Raw genomic sequence first — 21,873 nt, 5'->3', positions numbered from 1 at the left:
GGAGCCAGCCTTCCCCTGGTAAGAGACAAAGAATCCAGTCCCCTTCAGTTTCTACAGACCAGGAGTCCGATGACTCTGATCTTTCTGATTATGAAGACATGCCCTTATCCACCTAGGAGGATTCAGATGTAGAGGAATCCATTCCCTGTGCCTCCCCTCCAGAGGATTTTTCTTTTGGTGAAACCTTGCGTACTTTGAGAGCATTTCCATTGGGAATGCCAAGACTTTCCTTAGTCCAAAAAAAGACTGCGAATTTTTAGAGTTGCCTCACCCCAGGCCTTTAGCTATACCCCCTGTCCTGGATGCTGTGGATGATGATTTCATGGAATCCAGTCTTACTCCAGACGCTTTACCTCTGGCCCCTAGGAATCCAGACTGGTATTAGATTAACTGATTCTCACAAGTTTCTTTTCAAGAATCCTACTGCTGACCCAAGTATCATTTCCCAGGGACCTAAAGGTATTAAGGCTACTACAGCCAAAAATCCTACCCCTTCGGACAGGGATTCTAGATCTTTGGACAGATGGGGTAAGAAGGTATATACCTCTGCAAATCTTGCTATCAGGGCATTGAATTGCCAGTTTCACATACTGAAATACCAGCAACGTATTATGGAACTTGAACAAAAAGTGGTAATTTTTCCAGATTGTGCAGAAAAAGAATTGCGGGAGCTTATGCACTGTGCAAACCAAGTTAGTAAGCATACAGTGTGGCTTTGCCCTAGAAGTATCTTGCAGGGCAGATGTCACTGGCTCTGTACTGAGAAGACATGCTTGGCGGAAGGTGTAGACCTTGCCAGATCATGTCAAATCTAAATTACTAGACGCTCCTTTAAGGACTGTTTGGCACCAAAGCAGAAGTTCTTAAAAAGATGGAAGAAAAGGCTAAATCTATGCAAACTGTTAAAAAAAATTCCTACAAGTGCAACCACCTAGATTCAGTAGGCATTGCCCTTCGAAACAGTGGTCCTTTCCAGCCCCCTCCAAGCCTTCCCAAACAAGACCCCCCCAGACTCCAGTCTCAGGGTATGCAGAGATCTGAGCAATGGAGTGCCCTCACCCCTAAATCAGGGAGTGGTGGTAAGCCAGCTCCTTATGGAAAAAGCTCACAATGACTTCTCAGCTCTACTTCCCAGCCCTGCCAAACTGCTTGTGCTCCTAGGAGGAAAACTTGCCCTTCATGCAAAATACTGATGTCAGTCACTCAAAACCGATGGGTCCTCAACATTGTATCCCAGGAGTACAAATTTTATTTCCATTCACTGCCACCCCAAGCGGGTTTCCAGATCTTCCTGCAAACCAGTGGGCAGAGGCCCAAAACCAAGTACTTTCCCTGCTCAGTATCAGAGCTATTCAGCCTTTTCCAGTAGAACAGAGGGGTTAAGGATTCTACCCCAGACTATTCCTAGTACCCAGGGAAGAAGGCTCTTGGCGCCCAATCCTGGATCTTTCAGTTCGACACCTTCCTGGTGGTACCAAAATTTAAGATGCTTACCCTGCAATAGCTTCTTCCCTATATTAGCCAAGGATGCCTGGTTAGTCACCCTAGACTTAAAAGAAGCCTGTCTACACATCCCCATAAGGGAGTCGTGCAGGAAATATCTGTTCCAGGGCAAGGTCTGTGCATCAGTTCTCTGCACTTCCCTTTGGCTTATCTACTGCGCCCAGGGTATTCACAAAATGCCTGGTTCCAGCCATTGCATACTGCAAGCAGAGAAATATCCAAATTTACCCTTACTTGGACGACTGCCTGATTCAGGTGGACAGTCAGGAGTTACTGCTCCAGCACCTGACATTTGTAAAAAACCTTCTCACTTCATTGGGGTACACCATCAACGAAAAGAAATCTCAACTGGTACCCAGTCAAAAGATTGTATTCTTGGGAGCAAGCTTGGACAGATGCTAATTCCAAATGCAAGACTGCTTATGAGGAAACTTCAGTGGTACTTAGTCTTTGGTGCCAACATTCTCCGGACCTGGAAACTGTCATTCCTGTCATACCCTGTCTAAGGACAGAGTTTCTTTGGTGGGCAGAAGCATGCAACCACAACAAGGGACTGCATTTTAAGTAACCCCACACCACCCAGACCCTAACCACAGCATCAGAGACTGCATGGGGGGCTCACATGGCAGGCAAATGTATTCAGGGCCACTGGAGCCCAAGGCAAATTCTCCTGCACATCAACCAAAAAGAGATGCTAGCTGTGCAGCATGCTCTGACAGCTTTCAGATGCCTACTATTACCAGGACAACTGCTGATAAACAGACACCACCACAGTTATGTAGTACATCAACAAGCAGGGGGGAACCCATTATTGCCCACTAAAGGTTAGCCATGGCCCTGTGGAACACTGCCTTGGACAACCAAGTTCATCTGCAAGTTCAATTCCTGGCAGGCAAAATTCACTGGCAGACTTGAACAGAAATCTCCTAGACCCACACGAGTGGAAATTGGAGCCAAGCACCTTCAACCTTCTGATCCAGAAATGGGGGACCCTAGAGGTGGATCTCTTTGCCTCCCCCAACAACCACCAGTTAAGCAAATTCTGTACCAGAAACCCTCAGCAGGGCCTAGAAGATGGATGCCCTATCCTTTCAATGGGAAAACATCTCAATCTATGCCTTCCCCCTCTGCCCCTTCTCATGAGTGTTACTCGAGATAAAACAAGACAGGCCAAGGACATTTCTGATTGCCCCGGACTGGCCACACCAGCATTGGTACCCACTCCTGTGCAACCTGACTGGTGCCACCCTGGCACCTACACCAGACCCCAACCCTGCTCTCTCAGCAGGAGGGAACAGATTTTGCATCCACAATTGCAAACCCTAAATCTTGCAGCCTGGCTTATTCCTCAAACACTCCACCAGCAATCCTAAGCAAGCAGGTGCTGGAATGTCATGCTTGAGGCCATAAGGCCCAGTACTAGGAAATCCTATGCTGAAAAGTGGAAAAGGTATCATTCTTGGATTCAGTCTAAAGGAAAGGACACAGCACTGCCATCCTTTCCTCTAATCCTGGATTACCTAGCAGAACTACTTCAGAGGCCTATCCTTCACCATTAAGATCCATGCCTCTGCCATTTCGGCTCATTACAATACTGAGCCACCTCTATTCTCTCACCCTATCAAACAGTTCCTGAGAGGGGCAAACAACTTAAGGCCACCAAGGAGAGCACCCACCCCTGCTTTGGGACATTAACTTTGTACTGGAAAAGCTCACGCTTCCCCCTTTTGAACTGGCTGCTTCAGCAGAGTTAAAATTCCTCTCTTGGAAAACAGCCTTACTTGTAGCCATCACTTCAGCTAGAAGATTGTCTGAGTTACAAGCACTGATGGCTGTGGAACCCTTCATTAGTTTCCGTGCTGACAGGGTTTCCCTCAGGACTTGACCCTTCCTTTATGCCTAAAGTGGTGTCCAGTGTGGCTCTCAACCAATCCATCCATTTGCCAACCTTCTTCCCTAATCCTCAAAAATAAAGGGGAAAGGATCCTGCACTCTCTGGAAGTGCACATACAGCTCAAGTCCTACCTTGATGGGACTAAGCCTTTCAGAAAATCTGACCAGCTGCTAGTCAGCTGTGCAACAGGAGCAGAGGGCAAGGCCATTTCAAAGCAAACCATTTCCAAATGGATAGCACACTGCATCCTTTTCTGCTACAAGCACCATGGAAAACCAACCCCTCAGGGGGTCAGAACACATTTCACTAGGGCCCTATCTACTTCTACAGCATTTCTCAGGGGAGTCCCTACCAGGGGCATTTTGGAAGCTGCTACCTAGAGTTCTGTACACACCTTCAAGCATTAACACCTGCCTATATTTTCCAAATCCAGGGCAAGAGTTGCTACAGCAGTCTTTCAAGGCCTACTAGCCTGCCCTAACTCTCTTTGACTGCCTCCACCCTTCCTCAGCTTTGGGAATCAACCCAAGTATGATGACTGCAGCAGTGAAACACGAACATAGTACAGTTGTGTACACTTACCATAAATTTAGATGTTAGTGTATTCACTGTTGCAGTCTTGGTTTCCCTTCCTCCAGCCCCCAGGTTTTCTCCATCTCTTTCTCTCCTCTCTCTGGCTATTCCTACTGGTATTGGTGTTTACTTTTTACTGGTGGCGTTTTCCACACCATATACTAGCTTCCCTATTTGGGGGCTCCTGACATTTGGGGCAAGAAAAACTGATGTAATGGTGCCTGCTGCCCGTTTTTATACCCCTGATGACCTGATGTCATGGAAGAAGTGACCATATCCGACACAGAAATGCAAAGTCTCTAGTATTCGGGCTGACTGAGGGCTACCTGCAGGCAGATAACCCAAGTGTGATGACTGCAACAGTGAATACACTCTAACCTCTACATTTATGGTAAGTGTACACAACTGTACTTTTTACAGGAGGCCAGAAAACCCAGAACTAGAAAATCTTATTTCCAAATGGAAGATTTTCACTCTAACAACCAGGACCCAATGACCGTGGGAATCCCAGTGGTTCTGTCTTGTGTGAATTGCTCTCCGTTGACTTGGTTTATTCTGTCAAAGCACATGTCCGCTATTTCTGCTAGTCTGTCTTTATCTTGCCCTCTAGCATCCAGATTTGAGGTGAAACAATTCCTTAAGGACGTCCTTCACGTTAGGCCTCCCGAGAAATATATTTTCCTCCATGGGACCTTAATTTTGTTCTAGAAAAATTGATCCTGGCCCCTTTCCCGTATCTTCGTCCTCCCCCAAACATTGCTCTTGGAAAACTGTTTGTTTTATTAGTGGCCTTGACTACAGCTAGAAGGGTGTTGGAACTGCAAGCCCTTATGGCCTTTGCAACTTTCAGTCCGAGTAAGTTACCGTTATCACCTGTCCTGCTAACAAGCTGTTGCAGAGGTATGGCCTTAACTGGATGCTTGGAGTGGAGGTTGTCCAACACTAACAGCAAGTGTAGCATTGGTTGTACTGAAAAGCATCAAGTCCCCTCTAAGGCATCTCAAAATGCAAAGTGTTAATTTCTTGCTGTAATCTCACTTTAAGGATAATTATTTTGTACCTTTGCTGATTGCAGACTATTAATTTCTTTACCAGAATGTTTTGGTTGTTTTGTGCATATGCTTTCCTGCAGTTTTGGTTCCATGTTCTATAATGCTTAAATGAGGTATCCTGTCTGCTACTTGTATGCAATTCTACTGTGGTAGGGTTCTTGGGCTAGAGTGCCATAAATTGGCACACTGAGACCTTCATCTCGCTCACCCTTTCAAGGTTATATCCTTAAACTAAGCATGGTTTCACCTCTATTCCAAAAAGTCCAATTCGGTTGTTACGCCACATACATTTTAATTTCTAGTACTAGAATTTATCATTCTAACTACCTGATTGCATTTTCTGCATCTGCCCACTCAATACATTTACAGTTAAAGCCGACCTGCAGACGCACAGTTCTTGTTGCACATTATTTCACCTAGTTTTGTCATTCACCTTTCTCACATACTCAATTTAACCATTAAATTATACCTGTGAGCATCACTGTACTAGTACCACCCCACAGGAAATGTAATGAAAACTATTTATCCATAGTGATGCTATGTCTTCCCAAACATACATCACATTATACCCTTCTCATCTATCATAGTCACTACCTACCCACTAGTTTTCATTTCCTAGCTATTCTGCTAATATGTTTTCATTTGTAATGACCAAAATTGTTAACCCCTTCATGGGGCTGCCTTAAGATTGTGCTTGCACTTTTTTTTAACCACCATCCATCTCTTTCCATTCACTTCTCACTCAGCTCTTAACCCGTGCCTGTGTACATTATAGATGAAGTTGCAGAGATGCATTTAACTGAAACCTGTTTTTAAACTTCACATCCAGGATTAAGAAGAGTCACCACAAGACATTCAGTGGACTTCCTAGGATAGGACCTAGAATAATGCTGATTTTAGCTACACTGCTTAGAGTTAAACTGTCCTGGTGTCTTGGTGAGTAGAGTATGTGTCTGCAAATGACAGTGCCCCACAATCGGATGTTCTAACAAAGCATCCTCCCTTAACTGTCAGACTGACTTCTCTAGCCAACTGAGCACTGACTTGGCAGACCACACAGGCTCGTAGTTTTACAGTAAACTTTTTTTACCTGGCAAGTGGAGCTAGATTGTCAGCAGGAATGGAACTTGATACATATGCTTAGAAACTGGGAGCAATACACTCAAAATATTTTGGCACATGTATAGTAAAAAGGTTTGCAACATGAGCATTTAGAGCTCTGAATTGCTAGGCTCAATCTGAAGTTCCAGGAACATATTTTAAAGCTGCTTAACATAGTACCACAGACAAGGACTCTAGCATCCCTAGGGTAACTCACTGAAACAACCGTTCAGCTAGGTAAGCATGGCATTAAGTGTACTTGCATAGGAATATACCAGACAAGTGATCTCAGGGGCCCCAAGATGCTTAGCCATATCTTTAAGCGGGCAAAAAAAGGGTTCTTGCCACCATTTTCAAGCACTTAATGCTAACCACCTAAATTGAGCAGGGGAATACAGTGTAAACCTGGTGCAAATCTGTTTATCCATGTCGTTAAGATGAGCCTTAAAGGTGGCTGAAGCTGTACTTTGACTTGTAGTGGTAACATATTCCATAGGCTAGGAATATGTTGAGTTAGGAACCTCTCACCAGTGAGTCTTGTGTATTTGTTGTAGATTTAAGTTGCTGGTGTGGTTCTTTTGTAGAACTACTGATTTTTGTGAAGAGTAGAGGCCAAATAGGACTTAGGTCTTTCATGCTCAAAAACGAGACACAGGTTACCTTGTGGCAACCTGTAGGCTACTTTGATATACAATGCTGCTCAAGTAGCATCTAAGACGGCCGCCATTGGAACAGTCCTAAGAAGGCATGCATGACTATACATATATTTTTTTATCTGGGGATATTAAAGCCTATCCTTTAAATTCCCCACTAGAAAGAATTATTCAGTCCACAAGCATATATGATGTCTTCTAGAACCTGAAAGAGTGGGGTAGGGTATATGATCCATCCATTTCAAAGTACCCTAACAAACAAAATCCATTTTACAGAAAGGGAAGAGCAGGTTGTGCCATAAGGACAGCAGAGAGGCCAACATATTTGTCTCCAAAAGGGCAGTTGTAACTAAATAAGCTTAGCCTTCCCTCCTCCACACCATCAAGACCCAGTTTTAAGCCAAGAAGAGAGTTTAGCAACATCCTAGAAGAATGGGGAAATATGACAGGCAGGTTGATACTAGGGATCATTGTAAGAGGGTACTGCCTATAATTTTGACAAACACCGAGGACAGGGATACAGAGGGCCCCCATGCTGGAAAAGGAGCCACAGAAATGGTCACAAGGGAACAAGAAAAAGCTTTTCATTCAGGGCTGCTTTTGGTTCCAAGAAAACTTGACCACCTGTGGTTCCATTCTGGATGTGTCACTGTCCCAAATTCAAAATTTTGATTCTCCAGGCTCTGCTTTCATTTTGAAGTTACAAGGCACATATGATAGTTGTGCAGGAATGCAACTTTTCAATACATATTTCCATTTCCTGAGATTTCTAGCAGGGATTGGCCACTTCGTTTGCTGGCTTGGCTAATTCTACAGAGTTTTCATCCAGTTCATAGTTTCATAGATACTAGGCTATCGGCCCGAGGGCCTATGTAAGTCTAGCCAACAAGGTTCCCTGGCTTATGCCACCCAAGAAAGTTATTTTTCTGTGCCACTGTTGAGCAGAGAGACCGAAGTGATCCCTGGGGTGTTTCCCATTTCCCATCCACTCAAGATTTTTCTTGAAGACTGCTAATGAAGAACTTTGCTTGACATAGATGGGTAGCCTGTTCCAGAGTATGGGAAATCTCAGGGACAGGAATCTATCCCTCCAGCATGTCCTGTTTATTGTGGTGACAAGGTTTAGGTCCCTAGAGCGTGTAGCTCGGAGGGATTGGGATTTCTTTAGCTGTAGCATGTCCAACAGCTCTGGGTTTGACATAGCTTTATATGTTGGGCAGAGATCACCTCGGAGTAGGCGATATGCTATGGAGTAAAGCTGGAGATTTTTTTTAGACTGTCAGTGTAGGGCGTCTGTTTGAGGCCAGTAATCCTCTTTGTGAGGTACGTGGCCTTTCCAGCTGCTGCAGATGTCTTGAGGTGCATTCCAAAAGGGGCGTTGTAGTCTATAATGGGTCTGAGTGTCGAGTAGAGGGGAACAATGACCTTTTTTTTTTCCCCTGGATGGGAACCTTTTTATGATTAGGTGCAGTAGTTGCCCATTACAGGGAAAGGGTGTAAAAATCTCACCATATTAGATTCTTACAAGCGCAGTCTCTGGCAAGAGATCATGAATCCTTTGTGCAGCAATATCTACATAAACCTGGCATTATCCTGAGCCTTAAGTCAAATCCAACACCATTTAGAGCACTGTTATCTTGGAGGCTGTTCCAAACACTAAGCAGTTTATTTTTTCATATCATTGTTGCAGTTTTCCTTGCTTCTGAGATTTTACTACCAGTTGTCTCATCTGTTTGAGATCCCTACAGTTTCAGGCAGGAGGATTATACTACATAAGCAGGGGGAATGCATTCATCCCTGCTATGTAGGGTAGTTACGGAACTGTGGCTCGTGGCATAGTCACAAATGGTCATGCCCATATCCTTATACAGTGGATATAAAAAGTTTACACCCCCCTGTTAAAAAGGTTTGTGTGATATAAAAGAGACCACAATAAATCATTTCAAAACTTTTTCCACCTTTAGTGTGACCTATAACCTGTAAAATTGAAAAACTAATCTGTTAGGGGGAAAAAAATATAAAAATAAATGTACAATAAGCTGGTTGCACAAGTGTGCACACCCTTAAACTAATACTTTGTTGAAGCACCTTTTGATTGAACTGCAGCATTCAGCCTTGGGTACACACCTGCCATCAGTTATTAGAGACTGATTAACCCCAAATGAAGTTCAGCTGTCCTAGTAGGATTTTCCTGACATTACTCAGTTGCCTACTACAGCAAAAGGTATGGTTTGCAGAGAGCTTACAAAGCATCAAAGGGATCTCATTGTTGAAAGGTATTAGTCAAGAGAAGGGTACAAAAGAATTTCCACAGCATTGGATATACCATGGAACACAGTGAACAGTCATCAAAAAGTGGAGAAAATATGGGACAACAGTGACATTGCAAAGAAACTGGTCAAGGAGGCTGCCAGGAGACCTACAGCAACGATCTTCTGTATTCTCCATATGTCTGGGCTATGGGGTAGGGTTGCAAGACGGAAGTCTTTTCTTACATAAAATCATTCAGGCCCAGCTAAAATTTGCAAAACAATACATAAGGCCTCCAAAAAGCATGTGGGGAAAATGTGTTATGGTTATGTTTGGCGCAAAAGCACTTTGCATCATCAAGAGAACACTATCCCCACGGTGAAGCATGGTGGTGGCAGTGTCATGCTTTGGGGTTGCTTTTCTTCAGCTGGAACTGGGGCTTTTGTCAGGCTGGAGGGAATTTATTAACAGTTCCAAATACCAGTCACTTTTGCCCCTAAAACCTTTAGGCATCTGCTAGAAAGTTGAAGATGAAGAGGAATTTCACCTTTCAACACGACAATGACCTCAAGCATACATCCAAATCAACAAAAGCATGGCTCAATAGAACATTTGTGGGGTAACCTGAAAAGGGCTGTGCAAAAGAGATGGCCTTGGAGAGCACTTTTGCAAGGAAGAGAGGAGCTAGGTCACATTAAAGGTGAGAAGTTATGAAATTATTTATTGTGGTCTCATTTTTATCACAAAAACCTGGCATTTTAACAGGGGGGGTGTAAACTTTATATATCCACTGTACATACTAGGGCTGGAACATCTGATAGCAGATTTGCTCAGAAGAACTCTGCTAGACCTTGGCAAATGGATGCTGAAAAGTGAGGTTCTGTGCCTTACCAGTTGGCTTGTCTGCTATACCCAGGGTTTTTATCATATGCCTGTCATCAGTTATTGCCTTTCACAGAGTGAGGGAGATCCACAGTTACCCTTGGATGATTGCCTGATACAGGCCACATCACCCTCTGCTTCTGACACCCAGGCAAATCACCATGGATTGCTTTTAGAAAGTAGGGCCGACCCTCCATGCCAGACGTCACAAGTTTCCCCATTACCAGGACTACCTTCTTGATGTCTGTTACAGAAGAATTTCAACAAATTGTATTCTTCCAGAGGATTATTTTTCTTTCAGACTGTCTCAGGAGCCTGCATAACAAACTATTACTACATGAAATGCATGAAAGTCCTGGGTTACATGGTTTCTTGCATTCCAGTAGCTAAACTGTATTCATGAGAAAGTTACAGTGGGTCCTGGAGAACTGTTGATGTTCTTCGTGTTTGACGGATTCTAGGGCAACTGGATAGATGGAGAAAAAGGTTTACACATTTGCTACCTTGGCTATAAGGGCCTTAAACTGTCAGTTTCATGTGCTCAAATATCAGCAACATGTCATGGCATTGCTTAAACAGAAAATGTTAAATTTTGAATGTGCAGAAAACAAGGAAATGCAGGATATATTGCATGCAGCTGAACAAGTTGGAAAGCATACTTTGCAATGTGGTTTTGATTCTTTAGAGGCCTCCTGCAGGTTCTGTAATTAGAAGGCATGCTTTGTTAAAGGAACAAAATCTGCCTGATCATGTTAAAGTTAAATGATTAGATGCACCTGTACAGCATGATTGTTTGGTGTTAAGGCAGAAGAGGTGTTAAAGAAAATGGAGGACAAGGCTAAATCCTATGCAAATGGTCAAAGATTTCTTACAAGTACAGCCACCTAGGTTTAGTAGACACTGGCTAACAAAGAATTGGTCCTTTCCTGTGTCAGACAGACCTCAAAGGGGCAGACCCAGACACCCTAGAGGCAGTTCCCAAGCGCAAGGTTCATACAGATCAAAGCAATGGGGTGCTTCTACCTCCAAAAGTGGAGAAGACAAATCACAACCTTACAGGAAACTGTCCCAATGACTTCCCCCTGCCTGCACCAAGCACTTATTTCCTGGCTGCACCCTTAGGGGGAAGTTAGCACTTTTTTCTCAAAATTGGCACAACCCAGGGCAAGTGGGTTCTAAATATCGTGTCACAAGGCTACAAGTTCCATTTCCATACCCTGCCAAAGGCAAACGGCTGGCCAGATCTGCCAAATAATCTGTGGGCAGAGGCACAAAAGCAAGTCTCATCCCTCATGGACATGAGGGCCATTCAAGTGCCAGAGCAAGAGCGGGGACAAGGATTTTACTCAAGACTGTCTAATTCAAGCAGAGAAGGACATCCTACAGCATCTGTCGTTTGTGATAAAACTTCTAACATGCCTAGGGTGCACAGTCAACAAAAAGAAATCAAAACTAGTACCATCTCAAGAGATAATATTCCTGGGTGCAAGCTTAAATACAACTGCCCAGATGGGCTTATCTCACGCCAGACAAAGACAACTGACTACCTACTTCAAAATGTTAGCAACAAAGGCCCAGTTATCTGCAAGAAAAATTCTGCAGGCTTTGGGCTTCATGGCATCCTGCAACCTACTAATTCCATATGCAAGACTGCATATGAGGAAACGTCAGAAGGGGTAGGGTTTTTTGCAGCGGAAGCCTTAACACCCTTGGGACTAATAGTTTCTGGGTCTGCAGCAGGGTTTTTAAAAAGGAATTTGTGTGATGACTGCAACAGTGAATGCACTCTAACATCTACGTTTATGGTAAGTGTACGCAACTGTACTGTCTCGACAGCAGCAGTCCCTAGAGACAAAAATCCTTTTGTGCTTAAAGAAGGGAATAATGTGGTGGGAGGAGTGTGAAAAACAACCTAGGCTCTCCCCTAAAACTCCCAGAAACGTACCATATCCTAACAGATCCCTAACTTGGGGAACTGTCCTAGGCCAGTTCAGAGGACGTGGTGTAGGCAGCAGATCAGCACTTCACAGTAAAGGAGATAATACTGGTAATTCTGGCATTAAAAATCCTAGAGTTTGATGGGTAACCACTGTTAGACATACCTACCCCCTATGTAGGCTAGCTGTGGAACTTTGGCTCATGGCACAGCCACTAAGGGTCATGCTAGGGCAATCTGATGGCATATTCGCTCAGCAGAACTCTTCTAGACCCTGGTGAATGGATGTTGAAAAGGGAGGTTTTTCCTGGACTTGACAACTGGGATGTGCTAGAAAAATGTCTGCTTCCTCAGAAAATAGAACTCTGCAATTTCTGCTCTGGGAACCCTCAAAGGGATCTGGACAAGATGGACTCCTTCAAATGGGCAGAACTTTCTATGCCTGTCCATTAATGCCTCTCATCCCAAGGGTATTTCAGAAAGTTGGAGGTCAGAGAGGCCAAAAAAAGATTCATAGTACCCAGTTGGTTCAGGCTGCACTGTATTTTCCATCCTGAAAAGGGGTAATCCTACCTCTACTAATGCTCATGGACTTGCTAACCTAGAATGGGTAGTCTGCCATCCATCCCACTTAGAAGGCCCTCAGACTAACAACTTGGATACTGAATCCATTCAGGCAGTACTTTTGTCAGGATGTCTTGTATATCTAGAAAGAGGCTAGAAAACAAATACAGGAAGTTGTATTTGGCTAAGTTGGAAAAGGTTCCATATCTGGTGCAAGGCTAATGATATTGCCTCTTGAGAACCTTTGTAACAGATCCTAGAATAACTATCCCTTCATGATAAATAAGGCCTTTCCTACGCTAGCCTTAAGGTGCATGATTCTGCCGTCTTTGCTTACCTGCCCATGCCTCTTCCATTTTGTGCTCAGCTCCACATGAAGCAATTGAAGAGTGTGCTACATCTCTCACTACCCAGACAGAGAAGCTACACCCTTATGGGATCTGCAATGTGTGCTGGAAAAATGTTGCCCCTCTTTGAACCTTTGACTTCAGTCTCCATTAAAGTGCTCACTTGGAACATGTCGCTGCTGCTACCATCCTCAGCAAGGTGTATCGGAGTTCCAAACCCTAATATAAAAAGAGACATTCCTAGTTTTCATGTTCAAGGTGCTATCACGGATTTCTCTGAATCAAGCTATCTCATTTCCTGTGTTCTTCCCAAACTCTTAAAACAAGCGAGAATATTTTTCAATCTATGGACCTACACAAACGAAGATTCTACCTTCTTAGAACAAAATATCCACACAGATCTTACCAGCTTTTAGTGTCCTTTGCAGGAGGTAAGACCAGTTGGCAAACCACCACATGGGTGTATTGCCTTTTGTTATACACTGCATGGTAAGTAGCCACTTAGCAGGGTTATATCCTAGTCTACTAGGGAAAAAGTCACAAGCTCAGCATTTCTGAAAGGTGCTCCCACTCGGACCATATTAGCAGTCACCGGATCCTCTGGTTAAGGTGTGTACAAATGCTGTAGTCTTGATATAATTTCTAAGGCTAGAGCAGCGTTTGCATCTGCCATCCTGTAGTACCTGTCATTTCAGGGCAAACATTCCAACTTCCGCAGTAGGAAATTTTGGGAGTCTTCCCAAGACTCAGTACTGCAACACTGATGACTATGAACATAGTATAGTTGTATAGATGGCTTGCCATAGCTGTAGATGTTTGAGTAGATTGATGTTGCAGCACTTTTCCCTTCCTGTTTAGTCTTTTCTGTACCTTATGATTGGATTTAATTCCCATACCCCTTTAATTCAGGGTTCTGGCTGTCAGTAGGGCTAGTTGAGCAGGTCTCGTTCTGCCTAAAGACTATTGAACCAATACAAATCTAACTAAAAAGATAGAGCTGTCCGATCTACCTCTTGCACCCTTAATGACATCAGTCATCTAGAGGATAGCGAAAGACGTGGTCAGGCTGGCTAAGTGTTTCTACATGGCAGGAAGTTCTATGACTCAGTACTGCAGCATTGATTACTCTAACATCTAAAGTTAACTTCATCTATACAGCTGCACTTTAAATTTTTAGAAAAGTACTAAAACATTGTAGTAGTGATTATGGTGACCAATGTAAGGCGCTGGCCATGTTCAGAACAGATGTTCAAATGCATGGATCACTGATACAGTATTGATTCCTTCCAACTAACCTTATAGGATCTTAATATTTTGTAATCTGAAAAGTTATTAATCTTGCTTTCTGAACCCACACAGCCCTCTTTGGGGAGAGGCTTTAGCAATCTTGCCTGAATGGCAATTCAGCCACACCAGGCTATACAGGCACAACTGAGTCATAATTGCTGGCAAAGGGAGACTGTGCTCCCCTTTGGTACCAAACATCCTGCTGACCTTTAAGTGGGATACAAAGAAACCCCCCAGGTAGGGGAAATACAAAGCTGTGGAAGTTGGGCAGAGTGATGGTTTGTATTCAGCTGGTATGGTCCCCAAGCCTTTGGGAAGTGTACTGCAGCAGTGGTGATTGTATTTGAACATATGATGGTATGCTGAGTTAGACTGCTTTTAGAGGTGTACTTTTTCCACTTCAGTTCAGTAGCAACTTCTGAGTTGAATGCTGCCTTTTGGCTAACATCTTAAGCAGAGTTTGTTTTTGCCGTCAGTATCCTATCGAAAGATTTTGTTGCCTGCTATGGAATGTTTGACCTACATTCACATCCCTGCAGTCTTGATTGTAGTTCCTGCTTTTCTAAACAAGTGAGTAGGCTTTGTTCAGAGGGACTGTTTTATAACTTGGACACTGAATCATGAGTAACACAGGATTTTAACTGAGTAAGTGAAGTCTGAGTCTTGTCATAACACAAGACCCTAAGGCAAGAGTAGCTACATGTCTATGGACAGTTTAGTGAAGCCAGTCCTCCAGCATGTTTGGAAATGAAAGGAAAACAAGATTACCTAACAAAATCCTACACATTTATAGGTAGAACATGCAAACTTCAGGCATTTCTTGAGGTCACAGTAAAACCTCATACGTTGGAGCTGAGGTAGGTTTTACTGCTAAGCTGCTATTTTTATCTCTTAGCATTGTAATACTTGTAAACTTGCATAATAAAACATAATTGCTGTGCTTTTATGACCTTTGTCAGCAATCAACTTGCTGCTCATTTATTTCCCCATCATAGAGGCAAGAGCAGTCTGACATGGGTGTCATTTTAGTACCAATTAGGGCATTTTCTACCCTCACTGGTATCTTGCCAGTGAGGGCTTGCTCAAGCCCAAATCCAATGTCTGGAGACACTATGCCATCCCTGTGCCAGTGCATCCTCCTGTGCTACCACAATTAGCACTGTGGCTTGGTGGCCAAATGCCTTTTCCTGTGGCAGCCTTGCATTACTCCCCCCTCACCAGAGGAATTGTAGCATTAGGTGGTCCACTCTGTCCCTCCCCCTTCCAGGATATGATGCCGATTTCCCACACCATTTCCAGTAGGAGCCAGAGCTGGTGATTAAACTTGGGTCACCTGGCTCATAGTCGCTGCTTTATTCCAGTATGCCAGTGGTGGACCAAGCTAGTAGTTTACATCTACCAAGATTTTTTTTCAAAAGCATAGCTTTACGTGAATTAAAGTAAAAGGTAGTTTTCCAGGGTATTCTGGGATGGGCTCATGAGAGCTTTTAGTTTATTTGGTATATATATTTGGTTTATTTGGTAGTTTGCCAGAGTATTCTGGGGATGGGCTCATAGTGGATAGCTTTTACAGAATCTGTACTCGTTCCTTAGTAACGTACAATGTAGTAGTTGCTGCTTAGAAGCAAGTTTGAAAGGAATTGCAACAAGGTTTGGCCTGTTCAATAATTTCTGTACCAGTGGTGTTCAGAGATGCTTATGAGACGCTAGAGTAACTGGGCTCATTCCTGATACTAGCTGGGGTGGGATTCCAGGTGGTCAAAGCTACTTTATTGAAACTTCAACCAGCAGTGTCTTTAACCTAGCCTAGCCATTTTTATGTTGTTCACTTGGGCAAACCACCTCACTCTTCTGCGTGCATAATGATCCATTTCTCGTTTGAGAATTACTGGGTGGATTTCTTTGATTTGTTCTCATCTTAGCATTTCTTTGGGGGGGGGGGGGACTGTTGGGGAGTATTGACAAAATTCTGAAAGATGCTTCCCATTGATTGGTACTCTACACAAAGGAGTGAGCTTCCACTGGCCCACCCTTTTCATGCCCACAAAAGTGAATCCCATTCAGTTTCATCAGTTTATCTGATTTTTAGTAGTTTTCTGTTTTTAATCTAGGTAATGATTCTTTGCTAGAAGCAGTGTAACAAATTGCTACTGGATTTTTTTCATACTATCCATTTGCATGGAATAAACACAGTTTAATGCCTCTCTAGATCGCCTACGTCGGGAGGAAAAAGCACGTCAGGAGCTTGAGAAGAATCGTAGGAAATTGGAAGGTGATTCATCAGATCTGCATGATCAAATTGCTGAACTGCAGGCTCAGATAGCTGATCTCAAAGCACAATTGGCTAAGAAAGAAGAGGAGCTACAGGCAGCACTGGCAAGGTATTTCCACCCCTCACCCCACTGTTGATGTACATGCTAAGTGGAGGAAATTCTCCATTTGCAACTGCTAGTCTTGGTAATACCTTATGAATCACTCAGCCGTAGGACTGTAATATTCAATGTTTTTCATGTCTACAACCTTGGATTGTTTTTGATGAGCAGCATAATGTGGAAACAGTTAAAAGAACCCTGTGTTTCACGGAATAGAGGTCCCACCTTCTTGGGACTTAGATTTTTTTGTGTATATGTATGTGTATAGAGATATGTAGTTGTATATATGGATGTGTATGTATCTGTGTGTATACAATATAAATATGTAATATATATATATATATATATGTGTGTGTATATTATGTGTGTGTGTGTGTGTATATATGTGTATATATATATATATATATATATATATATATATATATATATATATATATATATATATGCATATGTATTTGGTGTATATTTCTCGTGTATGTATAATACCAAATGAGTACAACTGAGGTCCTATCCACTTGTTTGGTGGTAGCTCAGCAGGATGTAAAAGATTCCACTACAGTTATTAGAGTAGGGTCCTTTAATGCATCATAAAAGCATTATTTATAAAATGTACATGTTTACAGGCACATGTATGCATATTTATATTTTTGTACTATAATTTTATAACATCCTCCATGTTCTTCCATAAATGATCCCCACTCCTTCCACAGCCATAATCATTTTTTGCAATATAGCTGCCAAAATCTTTTCCATTAAACAAAACTTCATTCAGTCTTTCATTCCAAATAACCCATTTCATGTAAAATAAACTACCCTTCTCACATATTCTTATAGTATCCATACATTATAATACTATCTATTTCATTAATGCTCTCATTTTTCTTCAGTTTTTTTTCTAGTGTGTGTGTTGCATTTCAAACGACATCCTCCATCTCTTCCTCCCCACGAAAACACTTTCAGTTTTCTGTTTTATATGGCACATACTGATCATACCAGTTGCTATGGGAACCTGCTACTATCTTGGTTACACCATTTTTCCTTGCTTACATGGTTTTAATCATTTCTGGTAATTTCCCATGGATTTACAGTCTCATCACATAACATATTCTTCTTTGTCAGCAGTTTTTATTTTCCATGTTTTATTTTTTCATTTCTTAATTTACACATACTTCTCCCAAAGCTTTTTTTTTATTTAAACATTCAGTACTAATTTATCAGTATTTTCCTTTACCCACTTTAATACTCTGTTCAGGTTTAAAGAAGCAGAATAAACTAGGTTTAGTAACCCCAATCTCCCTTCGTCTTCATTCATCTGCAACACCCCTCTCTTCAGTGGGTTTAAACTTGAACCCTTTATGAAAGAAAATGCCAATTCCACAATTTCCATCTCATATTTTCTGCAGTCATATAAACGTATGACATGTTATTTTCCCCTTAATACAAAATTCACCAGATAAACCTTTTCCTTGAATGCTGATTTGTACATCTACAGACATTTTCTTTGCTCAGACACTACATAACTTCTCCCAAGTTTTATTTCTATCCTACTGTTCATTTATTGAAAAATACCACCATTTTTCACCATCATTCAGACCCAACATTTCCCTTGTCCGTATTTTATTCTTACCGGCTTACAGCTGTATGGTCTTCATATGTCCCAACTACTGGAATTATTACCTCCTTTTGCATTGCATGTCTAGCATATTTCAGTTTTATAAGCTACTTCACTTACTGTCATTCATTATCAATGCAAACAGTATTCCACTCATGGAACATCCGTGCGTTATACCACACTTCATGCATGTCTTTACTATGCCGCACACAGACTGCATTATTTTTATATGCTGACATACACAGTCTTAATTATATTAACTATTCCATAGATGTCCTCCTATTCCTATGTTGCAATATTCTAGTTGTGGGATTTCCTGCCGTCAGGCGACTCGTACCTCGGCTCCTGTAGAAAAGCTTCAGCTTGGCTGTTGCACCTGTGTGAAACATCACACATAAGGCCATAAACCCGGGGCCTTAAATACGACGTCTGTGCGCACAATCCTCAGAACTTTTCAGCCACAGACTGATGTATCGTGTGTTCGCTCCTTCTCATCAGACATCTCAATAAAGCTAAGTAACCTGTTGGGTTTTTGATTTATTCATATCAGATTGTTATTGCTTAGGTTTGGTTTGTTGTAGCAATTTATAGCCGATGTCAGGTAAAAAGAGTAAATGCCAATGCAGGCGCGACGCCCATGATAGGTGTGTTTTTTGCTTAGGCCAGGAGCACTACCATTCCATTTCCTCTATTTGTCAATCGTTTGTGCCGAAGACCCTACGGAGCAGTCTGCGCTAAACCTCCACTTAAACAGTTAGCCTTAAGAATGGATCTCGCCTCGAAGGCCGCGTCTGAACCTAAGCGCAAGAAGCCCAAGCTTCCTAGGCCTTCACCTGCTGCTCTGTTACCGGGCACCCCGCCAGCTGCCGATTTAGGAGCTGAGGGGTGCCAAGTGGATCCATCAGCTTCAATTACTACCTTTGGGGAAGCCGTTGCTCAGTCTACCAACACTTACATGGAGCCTACCCAGACAGACTACTGTCAAGGGGGAACCAGAATGTGGTACCTCTGACCGCTATCCAGACTTCTGATATGGTTCCTACTACACCTGATTCCAGGTTGGTTCCAACGTCCACCCTGGCTAAAAAGAAAAGTATAAGCATGTGTCTCTTCCACTGCAGAAGGCCTACCAGATTGGCAGTTCTCTGATGCAGGCCTTTATGGCCCTTAGGCCTTCAGCCTCATCCCCCACTACTCTACCTTTGCTCAGCCCTAGGCCTGCTTCAGCCTCTTCCTCCCCCTTGACATATCAGGTTAGGAAGGAAGAGCATGATACTTCCTCTTCCTGTTCTGAGGACTCCATGTCTTACACCTCCCAAATTGCATCTCCCCAGGAGTATTACTCTCCTGATGAGGAATCTATTGAGGGGGATTCACCCCCTGAGGATATTACATTTGGTGAGACCAACACCAAGATGAAAGACTATTTCAAATGGGATACCTCACAAATGACTGACACCCAAAAGAGGTATTTTGAGTTTCAAGTTGAATCCCCCTCCCCTTCTGCTGTACCTCATGTTCTGCCTGCATACTTAGATGCCTTTAATACTGCATCTAAGGCCCCAGACCTCTTCTACAATGTGCCTGATGAGCAGAAATTTTTAGTTCTGCCACCCTTGGCAGACCCAGCAGTGAGTGCCACGTACCCGGATAAGCAATCCAGACTCCTTCCATCCGCCTCACTTATTACCACTGATGGGTAGCAAATCTATGGATAGGATTGGTAAGAAGGTATACACCACCTCCATTGGCTTTCAGAGCCATTAACTATCAGATGCACATGACAGAATATATTCTGGACTTGGTCTCTCAAGCCTCCCCTAAGCTGGCTTCCATCTCTGACAGCCCTGTTAAGGCTGACATCTCCTCCAAGCTTTCTCTGGCTACACAAGTAGCCAGACACTCCATTAGATGAAGCTATGATGCTGCAGAAGCATCTGCTCTCTCTGTAGCATCTGTTCTCCGGAGATAATCCTGGCTGAGACTTTAGAATCTCCCAGAAGGCCAAGTCAGATCCTGGATGCCCCCCTGGATCACAATTTCCTTTTTGAAAAACAATCTGCGGATCTCCAAGAATCTGCAATAAAAAAAGTAAAGAATTGCAAGACATAAAACATTTACTGTCCTCTCCCATTCCCAAGTACTACAGAAACTACACAGCTAAAGCCACCTTTGTTAGGCGAAACCCTACTCAGCTACTTCCTCTTCCAGATCTAGAAGAGGTGCAAGAAGACCCACCATGTCCAGACCTGCTGCCCCACATCCTCAGCCCAGACAACCCTTTCAGGACAGAGGAGGCCCCAACAATGTGTGACTGCCATGCCCACCTACCATTCTCAGCACACCTTCTCCACTGCCTCCCCTTCTTGCAAACCATAACCACGGACCGATGGGTACTATCCATAATACGAAAAGGATGTTTCCTCTCCTGGAAAGAAAAAAAACACCCAGGGTAGGCATCCATACCCCCCCCCCCAAAAAAAAACAAAGCTACATCTCCTTCCACAGATTCTGACAGACCTGCTGAAGCTGGGTACCATAGAACCTGTCCCCTCAGGACAGGAAGGAAAAGGTTTCTACTCCTTTCTTTTCCTGGTTCCCAAGAAAGAATGTTGTTGGAGACCCATCTTAGATCTCTCCTTCCTAAATCTTTACCTTCAGGTGCCCACCGTCAAAATGCTGTCACTTCCCACCCAGCTACCTCTCATACCAGCCAAGGCTTTCATGTGCACCTTGGACCTGAAATAGGCCTACTTGCACATACCCATCAGGACTTCCTACAGAAGATTTTTGCGTTTCTCTGTGCCCTCCTCTAATTTCCAATTTACTACTTTGCCCTTTTTTTGTACACTGCCCCCCCCCCCCCCGTCTTCACAAAATGCCTGGCCCCGCCCATTGCCTTCTGCAGAACTCTGGGAATTCCCTATCTGGACGACATCTTAATACTGGCAGTCAAAAGATACCATCTCAAATCATCTGCACTTGGTCTGTTCTGCAGAATCTAGGGTTCACCCTCAACCTTCAAAAGTCCTCCTTGAATCCAGACGAGGACAAGATTATTCTGGGTTGCAGAATCCGAACTGACCGATTAAAGGGCCTTTCTCCCACAGGACAAGGTACTACCCCTGACCTCCCACTTCAAGGAAGACACACTACACAGTCAGTCAGTAACTGCAAGGCAATTCCTTAGACTCCTGGGCTTAATGGCAGCAACCATCCCTATGCTACCACTGGCCAGAATGCATATGCACAAGCTACAGTGGTAACTCAAACATTTGGTCCCAGCACCTGAATCACTTGGAACAAGTAATTCCCCTCCTTCCTTGTCTAAATGAAGAAATCAGCTGCTGGATCCAAGTCCAGTTAAGCCCGGGACTTCCACTTCAACCCCCCCTCCCAACCCAAGTAATGCATACAGATGCCTCAGATTTAGGTTGGCGTTTAACAGTGGCATCTTACAGGGTTCAAGCAAACTGGTACCCTTGCTTGAAGGCCATACACATCAATGTCAGAAGTGACAGCAATCTTCTTAGCTCTAAAAACATTACCCCTTGCTTCTACCAGGGGTTCTTCAAATAGTAACACAGTACCACTGTAATGTGGTACCTCAACAAACAGGGAAGGACAAAGGCATAGCAGACTAATCCTGCTGATATGGAACTTAGCGCCTCTCCACAACTTGTCCCTGCAGGCAACCCTCATCACCTCGCAGGAAAACAAGCAAGCAGATCTCCTAAGCAGGATATCCCTTCCACAACACGAATGGATGCTGGACAGGACTGTCTTCCTAAATGTAGACCACCGGTGGGGCACTCCTCAAATAGACCTGTTCGCCTCCCCCAGAACA

General features: G+C 43.4%; 1 protein-coding gene across 1 annotated transcript in view; it reads left to right on the top strand.

Annotated features, from left to right (window-relative positions):
* MYH9 (myosin heavy chain 9) overlaps positions 1 to 21,873 on the top strand; it is a 1,134,272-nt gene that overhangs the window by 722,667 nt on the left and 389,732 nt on the right. Inside the window, exon 27 of the mRNA XM_044075327.1 lies at positions 16,252 to 16,423. Coding sequence (XP_043931262.1) covers positions 16,252 to 16,423 — 172 coding nt within the window. The remainder of the gene's footprint in view (positions 1 to 16,251; positions 16,424 to 21,873) is intronic.

Source organism: Protopterus annectens, chromosome 1.part1 (genome assembly GCF_019279795.1).
Source record: "Protopterus annectens isolate FY-2018-M chromosome 1.part1, PAN1.0, whole genome shotgun sequence".
Classification (NCBI taxonomy): Eukaryota; Metazoa; Chordata; order Ceratodontiformes; family Protopteridae; genus Protopterus; species Protopterus annectens.
The sequence above is the reverse complement of the archived record's forward strand: the minus strand, read 5'-3'. Positions and strand labels throughout refer to the sequence as shown.